Source organism: Parasteatoda tepidariorum, chromosome 4 (genome assembly GCF_982258835.1).
Source record: "Parasteatoda tepidariorum strain Cologne lab strain chromosome 4, Ptep-v5.0, whole genome shotgun sequence".
Lineage (NCBI taxonomy): Eukaryota > Metazoa > Arthropoda > Arachnida > Araneae > Theridiidae > Parasteatoda > Parasteatoda tepidariorum.
This window is the reverse complement of record NC_141758.1, coordinates 9,038,311-9,052,448: the sequence shown is the minus strand read 5'-3', so window position 1 is coordinate 9,052,448 and position 14,138 is coordinate 9,038,311. Positions and strand designations below refer to the sequence as shown.

General features: G+C 32.9%; 1 protein-coding gene and 1 pseudogene across 2 annotated transcripts in view; both read left to right on the top strand.

The window, feature by feature from the left end:
• The window catches only part of LOC107446148 (putative inorganic phosphate cotransporter), a 52,393-nt gene that overhangs the window by 26,038 nt on the left and 12,217 nt on the right, over window positions 1–14,138 (top strand). For both annotated transcript variants that reach the window (XM_071186154.2, XM_071186155.2), the window contains exon 7: window positions 11,177–11,309. In XM_071186154.2, the coding sequence (XP_071042255.2) occupies window positions 11,177–11,309 (133 nt within the window). The remainder of the gene's footprint in view (window positions 1–11,176; window positions 11,310–14,138) is intronic.
• LOC147810632 (uncharacterized) lies at window positions 1,874–3,677 on the top strand (annotated as a pseudogene).

Sequence of the window (14,138 nt, the reverse complement as noted above, 5' to 3'; positions counted from 1 at the left end):
ATTCGAAATAAGGTTATTGAAGTTACGTTTTATTTATTTTAAGCATCATAACATAAGCAAGTACTGAGATTAGGGGTGCTTATTAACAGGATTACCAAACGATGAAAAACCAATGAATAAACAAGTGTTCCTTTATTGGTATTTTTCCAAGTTAATGAAAATAAAAGAAAATTTTTTTATTTTTTGTACTTTTAGTAATATTATACATCAAAATTATGTTAAAAGTACAAAAAACAACTTCTAATCAGTTAAGGAACAGGCATGTTTCTTCACTGGGAATAGATTTGCCAGTGAATGAACATGTGTGAAATATGTGTGTATGTGTGAAATATGATTTTACGTGGATAATTAGTAGTTGTGCGATATAGAGGACACCTAAAATTCAGTTAAATGTTGTATGAATAGTTCCTATAACAATTTCATTTCAAAATGCAAATTTAATTGCTAAATTTATTTAAAGAATTATAATAATAATTTATTAATTATTTATCGCTATAAATGTAGTGATTAGTTATTACATCATACCTTAGACACCTTAATAAGCTATGTTTACTGACTAAATATAATAATAAAAGCTTGAATAGAAAATTTCTTTGCAGGCCTTTGTGCTAATAATTAGCTAAATTATTATCGTATTGCGGTCTTTAATGTCCAGACGGGAACAGGTAGGAAAAATTCATTTAAAAACAATAATCCATGTGAAAAATGGGTGAAGTTTTCTTTAAGGCGACATCCACTGATAACTCAGTGCAATGCGAAGATAATTTCAAAAGGCAAAACTTCCCTTAGAGAATAATATTCGAAATACTGGTTTTAAGAACTTTAGATGAATCTTTAGAAGGGAAGTAGCCCTGGCATCCTTTTAGAAAGTGATTGCATTTACAATGCGAACGAAACAAGAGTTGAATTCTACCCTTAAACGGGAAAAATCCTTGGCCCTAAAAATTATAAGGATTTATATTCTTAAGTACCTAGGAAAGAAAAAGTTCCTCCATTGGTAGTTTTTCCTTACTGAAGAATTCTTTGAGATATTTCAGTATCAGTCCCTGCTATATATTTCATTGGAAAAAGCGATTCATGAAATGAAACAATGACCGCAGCAACATTTTACAAATATATTGTAAATGCTTCTACCCATGGCTAATTAAAAATGCTATCAAATTCCCTATTTTGCTTGTTTTGAATAGGTATAAATCTCATATCAATTTGAAACTGAGCAAGTTATGTTCATCAAAACAAATTTTCTGGTTTAGTTTTCTACCTATTTCAGGGAAATTTCCCTCCCGTTAGATCTTAAAAGAATAGTAAAGCAATATGTCGAGAAAATTTTACATCCATTTTTAAATAAGATTTTGAGGCATCAACTGATGAAGTTAAAATGCTTTTATGAAATTCCATTCGATGTAAAAAACGTTGACTTTAACAAATGCATGCAAAACAGACACCAAGAGTTAATGAGCAAGACAACTTATCAACAAAATACATGCTTCGAGAGTAACGATGCACTATTTTTTCAGAAGCTTGAGAAGGAAATCTCACTAGTTATGTTGCAAATTTTTATTATTGCAATTAGGAACATTGACGACAGAAAAGTTTAATCTCCCAAATATCCAATAGCCTGTGCTTTTCTCAATATTCAAGAATTTATTTCAAAAAGAATATTTGGTTAATCAAATTTTGGCACTGAAGCTGATACAACTAACATTGATAATGAAAGTATTGTGGCGACCGCCACCTATCGTTAAATACTTACACTGCGCTGAAACCATTTACCAGTTGTCGCGTGCAATCATTATCTAGCCACGCGCTTGATTTTTATAAAGAAAAACAATTATCGTTCTTTTTCTTGCCATTTTTTTCAGATCTGTTATATTTAATAATAAAACTTGTTAAGTTTGTTTGTTATGTGAATTCGTGATTATTGATAAGTTAATTCACCTTCTGATCCATACTTACTACTTACTACACGAATTTACACTGGTGACCCGGACAGAGAATTTATATTGGTGACACGAACTGTGAATTATGCCGCACACGAATGAAAGTGAAACTGGCACTACTGAATTGGCTCGAGTTGCCGTAAAATGTCCACAATTTTGGAAAGATAATCCTATCATCTGGTTTTCGCAAGTCGAATCGCAATTCATTACGAGTGGAATAACACAAGACAATACAAAGTACCATATTGTCGTTGCATCAATCGAAACTGAAATCTTGGGGCAAGTAAGTGATATAATTACTTCACCTCCAGTTAATGATATGTACAAAACATTAAAAAATAGACTAATTGAAGTATTTAGTGATTCGGAAGAGAGACGACTTAAAAAACTCCTTCAAGATATCGATTTAGGCGATAAACGCCCATCTGCATTGCTTCGCCAAATGCATGATTTAGCTGGCGATAGTGTGGATGACAAATTTTTGAGATCGTTATGGCTGCAAAGACTGCCAACACAGATGCAAGCTATACTTAGTACTTCGTCTGACGAATTAAATAAACTAGCAATGATGGCTGATAAAATTTCCGATGTGTCAAATTCAAATGAAATTCACTCTGCTACGGTAAAATCGACACTGCAGTCTGAAAACGAAATTGTTGGTTTACCTGACACTATAATTACCATGCAAACTCAAATTAATGAACTGAGTAAAAAAATAGATAAAGCATTGAGATTTCGTAGTCGTTGCCAAAACAGGGATGAATACACACGTCGTGATCGCTCTAACAGCAAAACACGGATGTGTTGGTATCATTTTCGATTTAGAGACAGGGCAAGAAAATGCATTCCTCCTTGTAGTTTTAATCCGGAAAACTAGGATGCCAGACGTCGTTGGTGGCAGGCGTTTATGGCAAAGAAAATAAATGCCGCTTAATCATCTGTGAGAAGACATTAGGTCTTAAATTTCTTGTAGATACAAGTGCAGATATATCCGTCCTACCACCATCTGTTGCAGAACGCAAAAAACAAGAGTCAATTTTAAATTTAGTAGCTGCTAATGGATCCAAAATTCCTGTTTATGGAAAGCGCTCTTTAACTGTTGACTTAGGTTTACGTCGTCTTTTCAAATGGACTTTTACGGTAGCTGATGTTTCCAGACCTATTTTGGGTGCAGATTTTTTGTCAAATTACGATATACTTGTCGATTTAAAGCGAAAATGTTTGATTGACAGATTAACATCAGTTTCCACTAGAGGTAAAATAAGTACAGACAATTTACCTAGTATAACTACTTTAAAATCTTCTTTTGAACTTGATAGCCTCATCAAAAAATACAATACCGTATTTGATGATATTGAATATACGCCAAATCAAACTCAAACTCACGATACCACTCATGTTATTGAGACTAAAGGACCTCCTGTGGCAGCTAAGGCTAGACGATTATCTGCTGACAAGCTAGAAGCAGCTAAAGCTGAATTTTCTGTTTTGGTCCAGAAAGGGATTTGCAGCCCTTCTAATAGTTGTTGGAGTAGTCCTCTACATTTAGTTAAAAAATCAGATGGATCTTGGAGACCTTGTGGGGATTTTCGGGCATTAAATGCAAAGACAGTACCGGATAATTATCCCATACGTCACTTACATGACTTTTCCTCGAATTTGTATGGAAAAACTGTCTTTTCCACTTTGGATTTAAAAAAAGCATTCATCAAGTGCCAATGCATAAAGACGATATAAAGAAAACCGCAATCATAACTCCCTTCGGTTTATTTGAATTTAACTACATGACCTTTGGGTTAAGAAATGCCGCCCAGACCATGCAGAGACTCCTTGATCACATCCTTCAGGGTTTGAACTTCTGTTTTGTATACATTGATGACATACTCATCGCCTCTTCCTCTATTGAAGAGCATTTGTTACATCTAGACGAAGTACTCCGTAGGTTGAAGGCACATAATTTGAAGGTAAATTTATCTAAATGCGTGTTTGCTACTGACAAAGTTAAATTTTTGGGTCACTTCATTGACCAAAAAGGTATAACTCCACTTCCTGAAAAAATTCAAATAATTGAGAATTTTCCCGAACCTTCAACTGTTAATGAACTTCGTAGATTCCTTGGCATTATTAACTTTTACAGACGATTTCTTCCTCGAGCTGCTGAAAAACAATTTGTTTTAAATGGAATGTTGGGTGTCACAAAGAAAAATGACAAGACTCCTTTAGTATGGTCAGAAGAGTCAGACAATGCTTTTACTCAGTGCAAAGAAGAGCTAAAAAATGTAACTTTTCTTGCCCATCCTGATTCTAAAGCAACACTTGCACTAATGTGTGATGCTTCTGATAAGGCCATTGGAGCATCGATTCAGCAAGTAACAAGTGACAATAGTTGGGAGCCTCTTGGTTTTTTCTCTCGTAAACTTAGCATTACAGAGCAAAAGTATAGCACATATGATCGCGAACTTTTAGCCATTTTTGCAGCTATTAAATATTTCCGATACATATTAGAAGGAGTAAACTTCATTGTTTTCACTGATCATAAAGCTTTAACTCATGCCTTGAATCAAAAATATGACAAACTCTCACCTCGACAAATTAACCATCTAAATTTCATTGCTCAATTTACAAGTGACATTCGACATATTGACGGATCACAAAATCCTGTTGCAGATGCCTTTTCGAGAATCAACAGCATTAAGTTCCCTCAATCATTGAACTTCGATGAAATCGCTCATTCTCAAAAAAATGATCCCGAATTGCAACAAATTTTATCTGATACAAATTCTTGCCTTAAACTTCAACAACTTCCAATACCCAACAGTGAAAATTTCATATTCTGTGATACGTCATCTAAATTCATTCGTCCATTTATTCCTGAAAAATTTCGTACCCAAGTATTTGACGCCATGCATAACCTTGCTCACCCTGGTGTTAAAACTACTGTGAAGCTAATTACTGATCGTTTTATTTGGCCAAACATGAAAAAAGAAATCGCAAAACTAGCCAAATCATGCATAGCATGTCAAAAAGCAAAGATTTCTCGCCATGTTCACTCGCCGCTGCAAGAATTTATTGTCCCAAGCAAAAGATTTAGCCATATAAACATTGATTTAGTTGGACCTATGCCTTCTTCACAAGGGTTTTCATATTGTCTCACATGTATCGATAGGTACACGAGATGGACTGAGGCAATACCGTTGACAAATATACAAGCCGAGACAGTTGCTCAAGCTCTTTACACTCATTGGTTTGCTAGATATAGGATTCCTGAAGGTATAACAACTGATCGAGGATCTCAGTTCAGAAGTGAACTATTTCGCACTTTAGCAAAAGTCTTTGGTATACGTCTTTCGTATACAACGTCATATCATCCTCAAGCGAACGGAATGATAGAAAGGTGGCATAGGGTTCTTAAGCAGTCCATTATGTGTCATACCTCAATCCACTGGACTTTTGCTTTACCTGCTGTGTTACTTGGATTGCGCTCTGTGTATAGAGAGGATTTGGGATGTTCTCCAGCTGAGTTGGTTTATGGAGAGAATCTGCGTCTTCCGGGACAATTTTTTACCTCTTCGGAAATAGAGAAGGTCGATAATATGTTTTTGCACAAATTGAATCGTCACCTACACGATCTTAAGCCAGTTCCGACCTCTTCTCACGACAAAAGAAATGTTTTTGTTTTCAAAGACTTGGTTGCTTGCACACATGTTTTCTTACGAGTTGATGCAGTAAAACCAACTCTTCATACACCCTACACTGGACCCTATGAAGTTTACAGTCGTAACGACAAAACTTTTACTATCAGAATAAAAGGTAAAAACTGTGTAGTGTCAATTGATAGAGTAAAACCAGCCCATTTACTCTCAGATAGTTCTGATTTAGCAGAACCACCAGATATTCCTTCTAAATTGGTACATAATGCTCCTGTTTTACGACCAACTGAAAATGATCGAATTCCTATAGCTATAAAAAAGACTCGTTTTGGACGAGTAGTACACTTCCCAAAAAAGCTAACTGAGGAATTTGAACTTTAATTATTTTTTACCAGAAGGGGAGATGGTGTGGCGACCGCCACCTATCGTTAAATACTTACACTGCGCTGAAACCATTTACCAGTTGTCGCGTGCAATCATTATCTAGCCACGCGCTTGATTTTTATAAAGAAAAACAATTATCGTTCTTTTTCTTGCCATTTTTTTTCAGATCTGTTATATTTAATAATAAAACTTGTTAAGTTTGTTTGTTATGTGAATTCGTGATTATTGATAAGTTAATTCACCTTCTGATCCATACTTACTACTTACTACACGAATTTACAGTATCTTGAAAACTGATTTTGATATAAGTCCTCTTGAGGCATTGTTAGTTGCATAAACAATTGGTTCCATAAGTAAATGGTAAGTACTGCTGAAGACCCACTAGATATAAGTCAATGAAAGATGGATTTTACTCAAACTTCGAAACTCCTTTTTCTCATTTATTATCCAGTGAGGAATTCTAGAAATGGTACTGGAAAATCAAAAGAAATTTCGAAGATACATTTACATTGGCCAAAAATTTGGAAAAACGAGGAAGGTTAAATCAAAAGAAAAAAATTACTTTTTTGCATTAACTTCAGAAAAAGAAAGAAAATTTAAAGAGATTGAAAGAGCTGGAAAAAAAAGTTAAAGCATAAAATATGACGAAGAGAAAAAAATTATTTCAAAAGATTAAAAAATATGGGGAAAAGAGTAAACAAAAAAGTTATCTAATTATAATAATAATAAAAACATCATCGGATTACGCAATGATAAACAGTGATAATTTAAAACGGACATATTAAACTGTGAGAAAAAAAAATGAATTTTTTTTTTCTAAAAATTATGTGTTCAAACATATTTTACTTTCTATTCCATGACTGAAAAAACGTAACATTTTCCGCGTTAACTGTGATTATATGTTGTACTTCCAAAAAAAATCTTGTTTTTACTCATTTGTGTGGCCTATGGATTCCTAACCAGCATCAAACATTTTCTAAATTAAGTGTTCATTCACTGAAAAAATTGAGTGTTTATTCTTTGGTAAGAACTGTTCCTTCACTTGGCTATGTTACTACTTATTATTTAAACCACCAAAAGCTTAAAACAATATTATGTAAGTTATCTAAATTTTTTTTACATAATTTGTATTTAATAACAAATATGTCAACACCATCATTTAGCTAAAATTACAAATTTTGAAATTTTTATGATTTTTTCTTAAAGGCAAGCTAAGCTTAAGTGTTCCTTCATTCGTTAATTTACCCTATAAGATGTTGAGAAAGTTGCGATGTTGTGAGAGATGCTTAAAAATGTTGACTATGTATTTTTATTAATATTTATAAAATACACATTCAAGAAATTGATAAATGTATTATTCCAAATCTATGCATACGTATGTATATTATTGAAATTGTATCAGTTATTGAAAAACAAAATCAAAAAATAAAAAATAATTACATTAAATAAGCACAATCTGGTGTATAATCATATTATATCAGAAGATCATATCATATCCTATTTTATAAAACTAGACATTCCTTGAATAAAGTGTTTTTTATTCAAAATGTTTTATTCGAATTTCTTTACTAAATTGCAAATAAATTATTAAGCGACTAAAAAGGAAACATTGTATTTTATAGTTAGAAAGAAATAAAAATAAAAAGATCAGCAAACGATTTTTAGCGAAAAAAATATGAATGAAATTTTACACTACGCGCGCGAAGTCTGAAGTCAAGTTCCTCGCAAGTTTATCACATTTTAATATTAATCGACCCATTTAATCATTTCTTTATTGTCGCCAAATAAATTTTTTTTAAATAATTAATTTTAATTTTTTTCAGCCTCTAATAAATAAAAACAGTTGAAACTTTAAATTTTTCAATTGAAAAATATGTAGATTAATATGGTATAAAAAAATCCATGCCTTATAATTCAAAATTTTTTCATCTTCAATTTAATTAAATAATAAAAAATAATTAATAATTATTAAAAATTGTTTTTTTCATGAAATTATCTTTGGGTAAATGAGTTTTATGAGTGGGTGAAATTTTCTTTAAATTGCTTTATTAGTTTTGAAAATATGACTAAAAACCTAAAAAGTGAAATTAACATTAAGGGGTACAAACTTTGGATCGCTCTCCTGACCAAACTATGGGAACCATATTTCCCAGATTGCGGCTACCCCCTATATTTTGAAGGTTAAAAATCCGAATATGTAAAAAAAATGTATGTTTCAGAGAAAGTACGTTTTTGTGTCCGATTTCGTAACTTAATTACTAGTTAGCACTAATTAATGAGCATATTTGAGGTCACCCCTAGGAACCATTAAGGTTGACACTTAGTTCGTAAAAATCCAATCATTAGAACAAAAGTTATTCAGGGTGATTCGTTTTTTTTTTGCGGACTGTACCCCTAGGTAAATCAGCACCTCCTAGAAGAGAGAAGGCCTCAGCATGGATCAATTTAGTAATCCGACGTAACGAACATAAGCAGCGCACTGAATGAAAAATAGGATAGATGACCCCGTGTTCGAGCGACTAAGTTGCGTAGTAGCGAAAGATGTCATTACGTTTGGACTACTAAAGGATTTAATTTCTTGTTTATGGTAACCCGTTCTAAGGCTTTTTTTCTTTTAGGAGTTATTGGGTAAATCTGCATTTATGTTAGACAGAAGACTATCGGGTGCTACTTGATTTTCATGACCACAGATGTTAAAACGACGCTAAGATTAACGCCAAGCTAGAATTATTCGCATTTAGTTTTTGTCTTCCATAACTCCGTGATTGCTTTCAATAATAAATCAAAAGTCTTGCCTTTCCATAGGATTTTCTCCACATGAATTACGCAAGATAAGACTCTAGAAGATGATGAGGCGTGCCTCTTTACTTTTTGTTCCTAACAACAACACAAAAAGTTCTTTTTTATATTGACAGCTTTTCCCGTTGCTCCTCCACTAACTTTTCTTTACAGAGAGTTTCATTTCGTGGCCATTTACGCATGCTCGATCGAGTGAGGTAGTACCTCTTTTTTCCTGGGAAAAAGACTAAATTAATTTTTTCAATGTTTAAATTGGAAGTTTTTTTTTCTCACGCGGTTTGTATGCAAAGCCTAAATGGAACCGAAAGTGAAAACGTGTAAGACTACTCTTAGTTTGGCTACTTTTGACTCTGTTTTAAATGATTTGGTGGTTTATTACGATCGCCGTGGAAATCAAGTAGTACTCTTCATCGTTTAGAGACCTGGTTTACCTACAGACATATTTTCTCTACAAAATAGCGAAAAGTGATGATAAATATTACATTAAATGATGAAAGTTTCTTCTTATGTTTAAATTTGTTTGAAATTTTTAACAGTCATGGATGATAAATAACAACGTTTGTGAGCATTATTAAACCTTTTCCGATACAGTGTGTGAGTCTGGTGACACAAATGTTACAAACTACTGGAAATGTAAAACTAATCGCTTTTAGCAACCACCATTCTTTAAGCAACAAAGAGCTGTAGTATATTTCTACGCGTAGAATGTTCTATCAAACGTCGCACTTCCGAATGTCCCGCTAAGGGTTAAGCGTTTACACCTGCTGCAAGTATTTTAATAATGGAAAAATGGCCATGAAAGAGTTTTTGGATAACATTTTAGGATAATGAATCGCTTACTGTTGTGAGAATTGAAATATTCGTGACTACCACAACTAATAATATCTTAAAGAACGAATAATATGGGATGAAACAACCGATATAGCTGCTAACTTTTAGACTTTTTTCGAGATATCTTATAGCGCGGAAAATATTTAAAAACTAAAGCTGGTCAGAATTTTTGCTTGCACTCAAAACACATCAACACGAAAAAGCTTATCAAAGAGTCATTCCATATGTTCTTTTAAATCAAATTATTAACGAGCAGTGGTGGGGTAAATAATTTTAAAACAAAGACATATATATTGAAGCATAAATTTATCTACCACTAGAATAAATATTCCCAAAAAGCATTGAAAGTAAGTTGATTACATGCGAATAAAACGTTTTTCAAATACTAATTAACACTTTTAGAAAAAAAAATGACGTCAGAACTTTGTGACAAGTGTTGGTTCCGTTAGCATTCCAAACTATATTGTCCTGTTTTATGGACCGAATATCAAGATGGATACCTAGTTAGTATTTGAAGCTGATGTGCAAAACAAGTGATCTCACGGTCGTAAAAATTTAAGAATCCGTAATAAGACGACGAATCAACGGGATTCAACACATTAGTGACCACCGTTATCTATTTTTTTTTCAAGTTGCGACCAGGTGGCAGAGTTGCCAGGTTGCGACCGTCGTTGAGCAGCCGACCCAATTTTATGGGTTTACGACTACTTACGTTCAACTCCGTAGCCTTGTAATTTTGAACCAATCCAGAAGACAAGGAAACTCCTGGATCAGTACCCCCAGAGGTATTGATTTGTTGTGGGAACATGGAGGACTTTGAGACTCGACAGATTTAACGCGCATCAGTCACCATTTACTACACGGGGAGTCTTCGGCCGGCGAGGATCGAACCCACGACCTCTTGGATATGGGCCCAGCGCCCTACCGACCAGGCTATCCCGGCCCCCATTAACTTATTGATGTATTTTGGTTTAATTTGTTTGTTTTTTTTCTCCATCTTTTTCTACAATTTCTTAAATTTCGCTCGGTTAGAGCCATCTTAGTCGCTTGTATATATCTTGTTTTTTTTTCATCTTGTATAAGTATCTATCGAAATTCCACATCTAAGTCTTTGAGTTATCTAACAATAATTTTTTTTATAATTTGATATCTTAATCATAAAGAGTGTTCTTATATGTAACTCATAATATGTTGAGATTTAGTACTATAGAACTAATAGCTTGTTAAGTTATCAAGCTTGTGTACTTTATAACTCATAATATGCTGAGTTATATAGTTTGTGTACTATAAAACTAATAATTTGTTGAATTATTTAGTTTGCGTGCGGCATAAATCATAACATATTTAGTTATCTAGTTTTTGCACTGCATCTACTATATGAAACTTTGAAAACTTTCAAAAGTAATACTATGCAACGTGCTATAAAATATAAGATTTTAGGAATGTCAGGAGTTTAGAAAATTGAAGGTATTCTCTACTAAAAAACATCCATTTTATGTAATAATGATAAAAATTATTTTGTTCCTTAATAATTGATATTTTCACACGTCCTGATCGTAATTATTTTTACAGAATGGCTTGCTTTCCTCTTTGCCATTTATTACAAATGTAATCGGTGCATGGACGGCATCGTTTGCTGCTGACTACTTAAGAAAATCTAACAAAATGTCCATAACTGCCATCAGAAAATTGATGAATTCTATAGGTAAATTCCATTTAACTGTGCCATTCTTTAATAACTGTGATATAATGTGAACAGTGATATAGCTGGGTAAATTGTGAGCACCGTACGTTAAAAAAAAGTTTTTTGCCCTCAAAGTTCACCTCCGCTGTTTCAAAATTTTTTGCAGTGTGTACTTCTCACTCTCGGAACACAAAAACTATTCGATGAAAATATAGGAAACTTTGCGCAGATTTTTCAACAATGTTCAGAACACATTTTAATGTATGAATATACCATTGCATTAAATGCTTTACATTCATAATTAAGAATTATTTATTTTTTAAACCACGCAAATTAGCAACAGAATTATTTTTATTATACAGCGACATAACTCTGAAGATTTGCACTAAGTGTTATTATTTCCTTTTTTAAATAAGAAATATTTTTTGTTTTCTTTTTGAAATGCTTTGCTGCTATAAAATTTTGCAGTTAATTTTGCTGCTACAAAATTTGCAGTTTTTCAGCTTTTCCAAAGTGAAAGAAATTTTAATTGCAGGAGAATTTTGTTTATGCAAGCTTACTTATGCATACTTATGTGTATATATATATTTAAAACTTACCCTTTTTTCACGGAGTTTTTTTCGTAAATGTAGTTTTTATATCTTTATATAAATAACTCGTTCCTCACTTTCACTGTTGTATTCCCTTCACAGAGATGTTGCAGGCGACTGAAAACGTTAGAATGAGTAGAAACTCAATTCATCTTTATTTATTTAATTAATCAATCCAACATGGCTTATACTGCAAATGGCTTATACTGCAAATCATTCATATTAAACATTCTTTGCACTAAATTTCAGTTGTAAACTAGATAAGCTAGAAAAAGTTGCTATCTCGTTTAATAGAATTTTTGCTGTTAATTAATCCCCACTTTTAATATTTTTTGTAGCCTGTAGCATTTCTGCTTTTAATATACTAATTGCTAATTCGACCGATACTTTCTTATGCCTTATCAGCGTGATCTACAATTTCACAGCATCTTATGAAAAAATTAACCGCATGCCAAAACAAGAAAAATCACATGTAACAGATGGTCCATCCTGAATATGCAAACATTCATAAATACTTGAAAATACAAACTGTGTCACAGTATAATATAAATTAAATGCAGATTTCTTTGATAAAGCTACAAAATGCAGTACAGCAAACTTCAATGATATATTCAACTTTGAAAATTACAGACCAATAGCAGAACATTTCAATTTCGACTCCTCAATTTCATCAATCTGATAAAACTCATCAACCTCAACAAATCACATCAACTTCAAACCTTATCGCAGCCTCAACAGCGATTTCACCTTCAGATCTAAACTCCAATTCTACAAAAAAAAAAAATAATAATTCGAGTGTTCAACCTGCAAAAAAGAAAACAATACGCTCCCCCATGCTGATACTTTATTCTCATCTGCAAACAAAAAACTAACATTTTGAGCAAATTGCTATACCTTTTTACTTATATTATTTCCTCGAGTAAAGCACATGAACCTCATCCTCCTCAAAAGCCAGCCAACTTAAGTTTTTGAGCTAGCTGCTTCTTAACCCTTTGACGGTTAGGGAAATGAACAGTATTACGAGCAAACAGTAGTCGAAAGTGGCAGCTGCTTTTCCCCGCCGTTCTTCCGAAAATGTCACCCTTCTCTGGCGATGCCAACTGCTCCGCTTTCTGGAATAGTTATAATAAAGTGGTAGCAAATTATGTAGTAAAATTCGTTGAAGAAGGACAGTTACGCCTACTTTTTAATAGAGTAACCTGTTGATTGTTGCTTTAACGTTGCATTTTATATGATACTTATAATTTTTGATATTTAGTGGTGAAAAAATCACTTAAAAGGAAAAATACTGAACTGAAAGTAACTTGAATTTCGCTACTACTAGAAAATACTATTTTACAAAGCGGAGAAAGTTGGCATCTCTGTCAATGCCATAGATAGCTCGTCTCAAGCGTTTTGAAAAATTTTTGTAGTACATAAATAACAGTTTTTATGAACTTTAAAATAATAAAAGATAATTATTAATAGTAAATTATAAATGATTATAATCAATTATATAAATAATAGTTAATTATAAATATAAGACAAATATTAAATCGAAAGGACTAAATAAATACAACTAATGTAAAACTTTATGAAGCATTTAAATACAGTAATTACCTAAACACTCTGAACAAAGTCTTCATCGGACTCAAAACTTAATAAGCTTTCTATATCACAATCATAATTATCTAACTTTCGCTTTTCAGTCATTTCACTTTACCAGCAACCTAAAAAACGCGCCAAAATACGAATAAAAAGAACAAGGTAAAAAAATATATTCCCCTTTATTATGAAAAGAAATTCATGAAACCCGTACTGCCATCTGTAGGCAGTAAAACTAACTACGCTTCGCGAGTAGGATTCGTTTTTAACATAGTCAATGCAGAATAATAATGGCGAACAAGCTCAGCTCGTCAGTGTGCATTGGGGAAAAATTTCACTACGCGAGTAGTGCTCGTTACTAACCATTACGGTTGAAATCTTGCTCCCGAGCGGAACTCGTTTGCGCGCATTGTGAAACACGATTCGATTCCGAGCCTAACTCGTTCATAACCGTCAAAGGGTTAACACGTTGAGTGCCAAGCTAATTTTACTTGGCTTGCTCGTCTGGCCACACAGTTAATAACTACAAACTAAATTTGAAACTATCTGACTGATTTTGCTAATTTTTTAAGAGGTTTAGCATGACATATCTGAAAGAAGTGGTGAATTATTCACTAATACGAATTGCCGACGAATAGTGGTGGATAAAAATCTACTAAATTGAATTTATTAAACC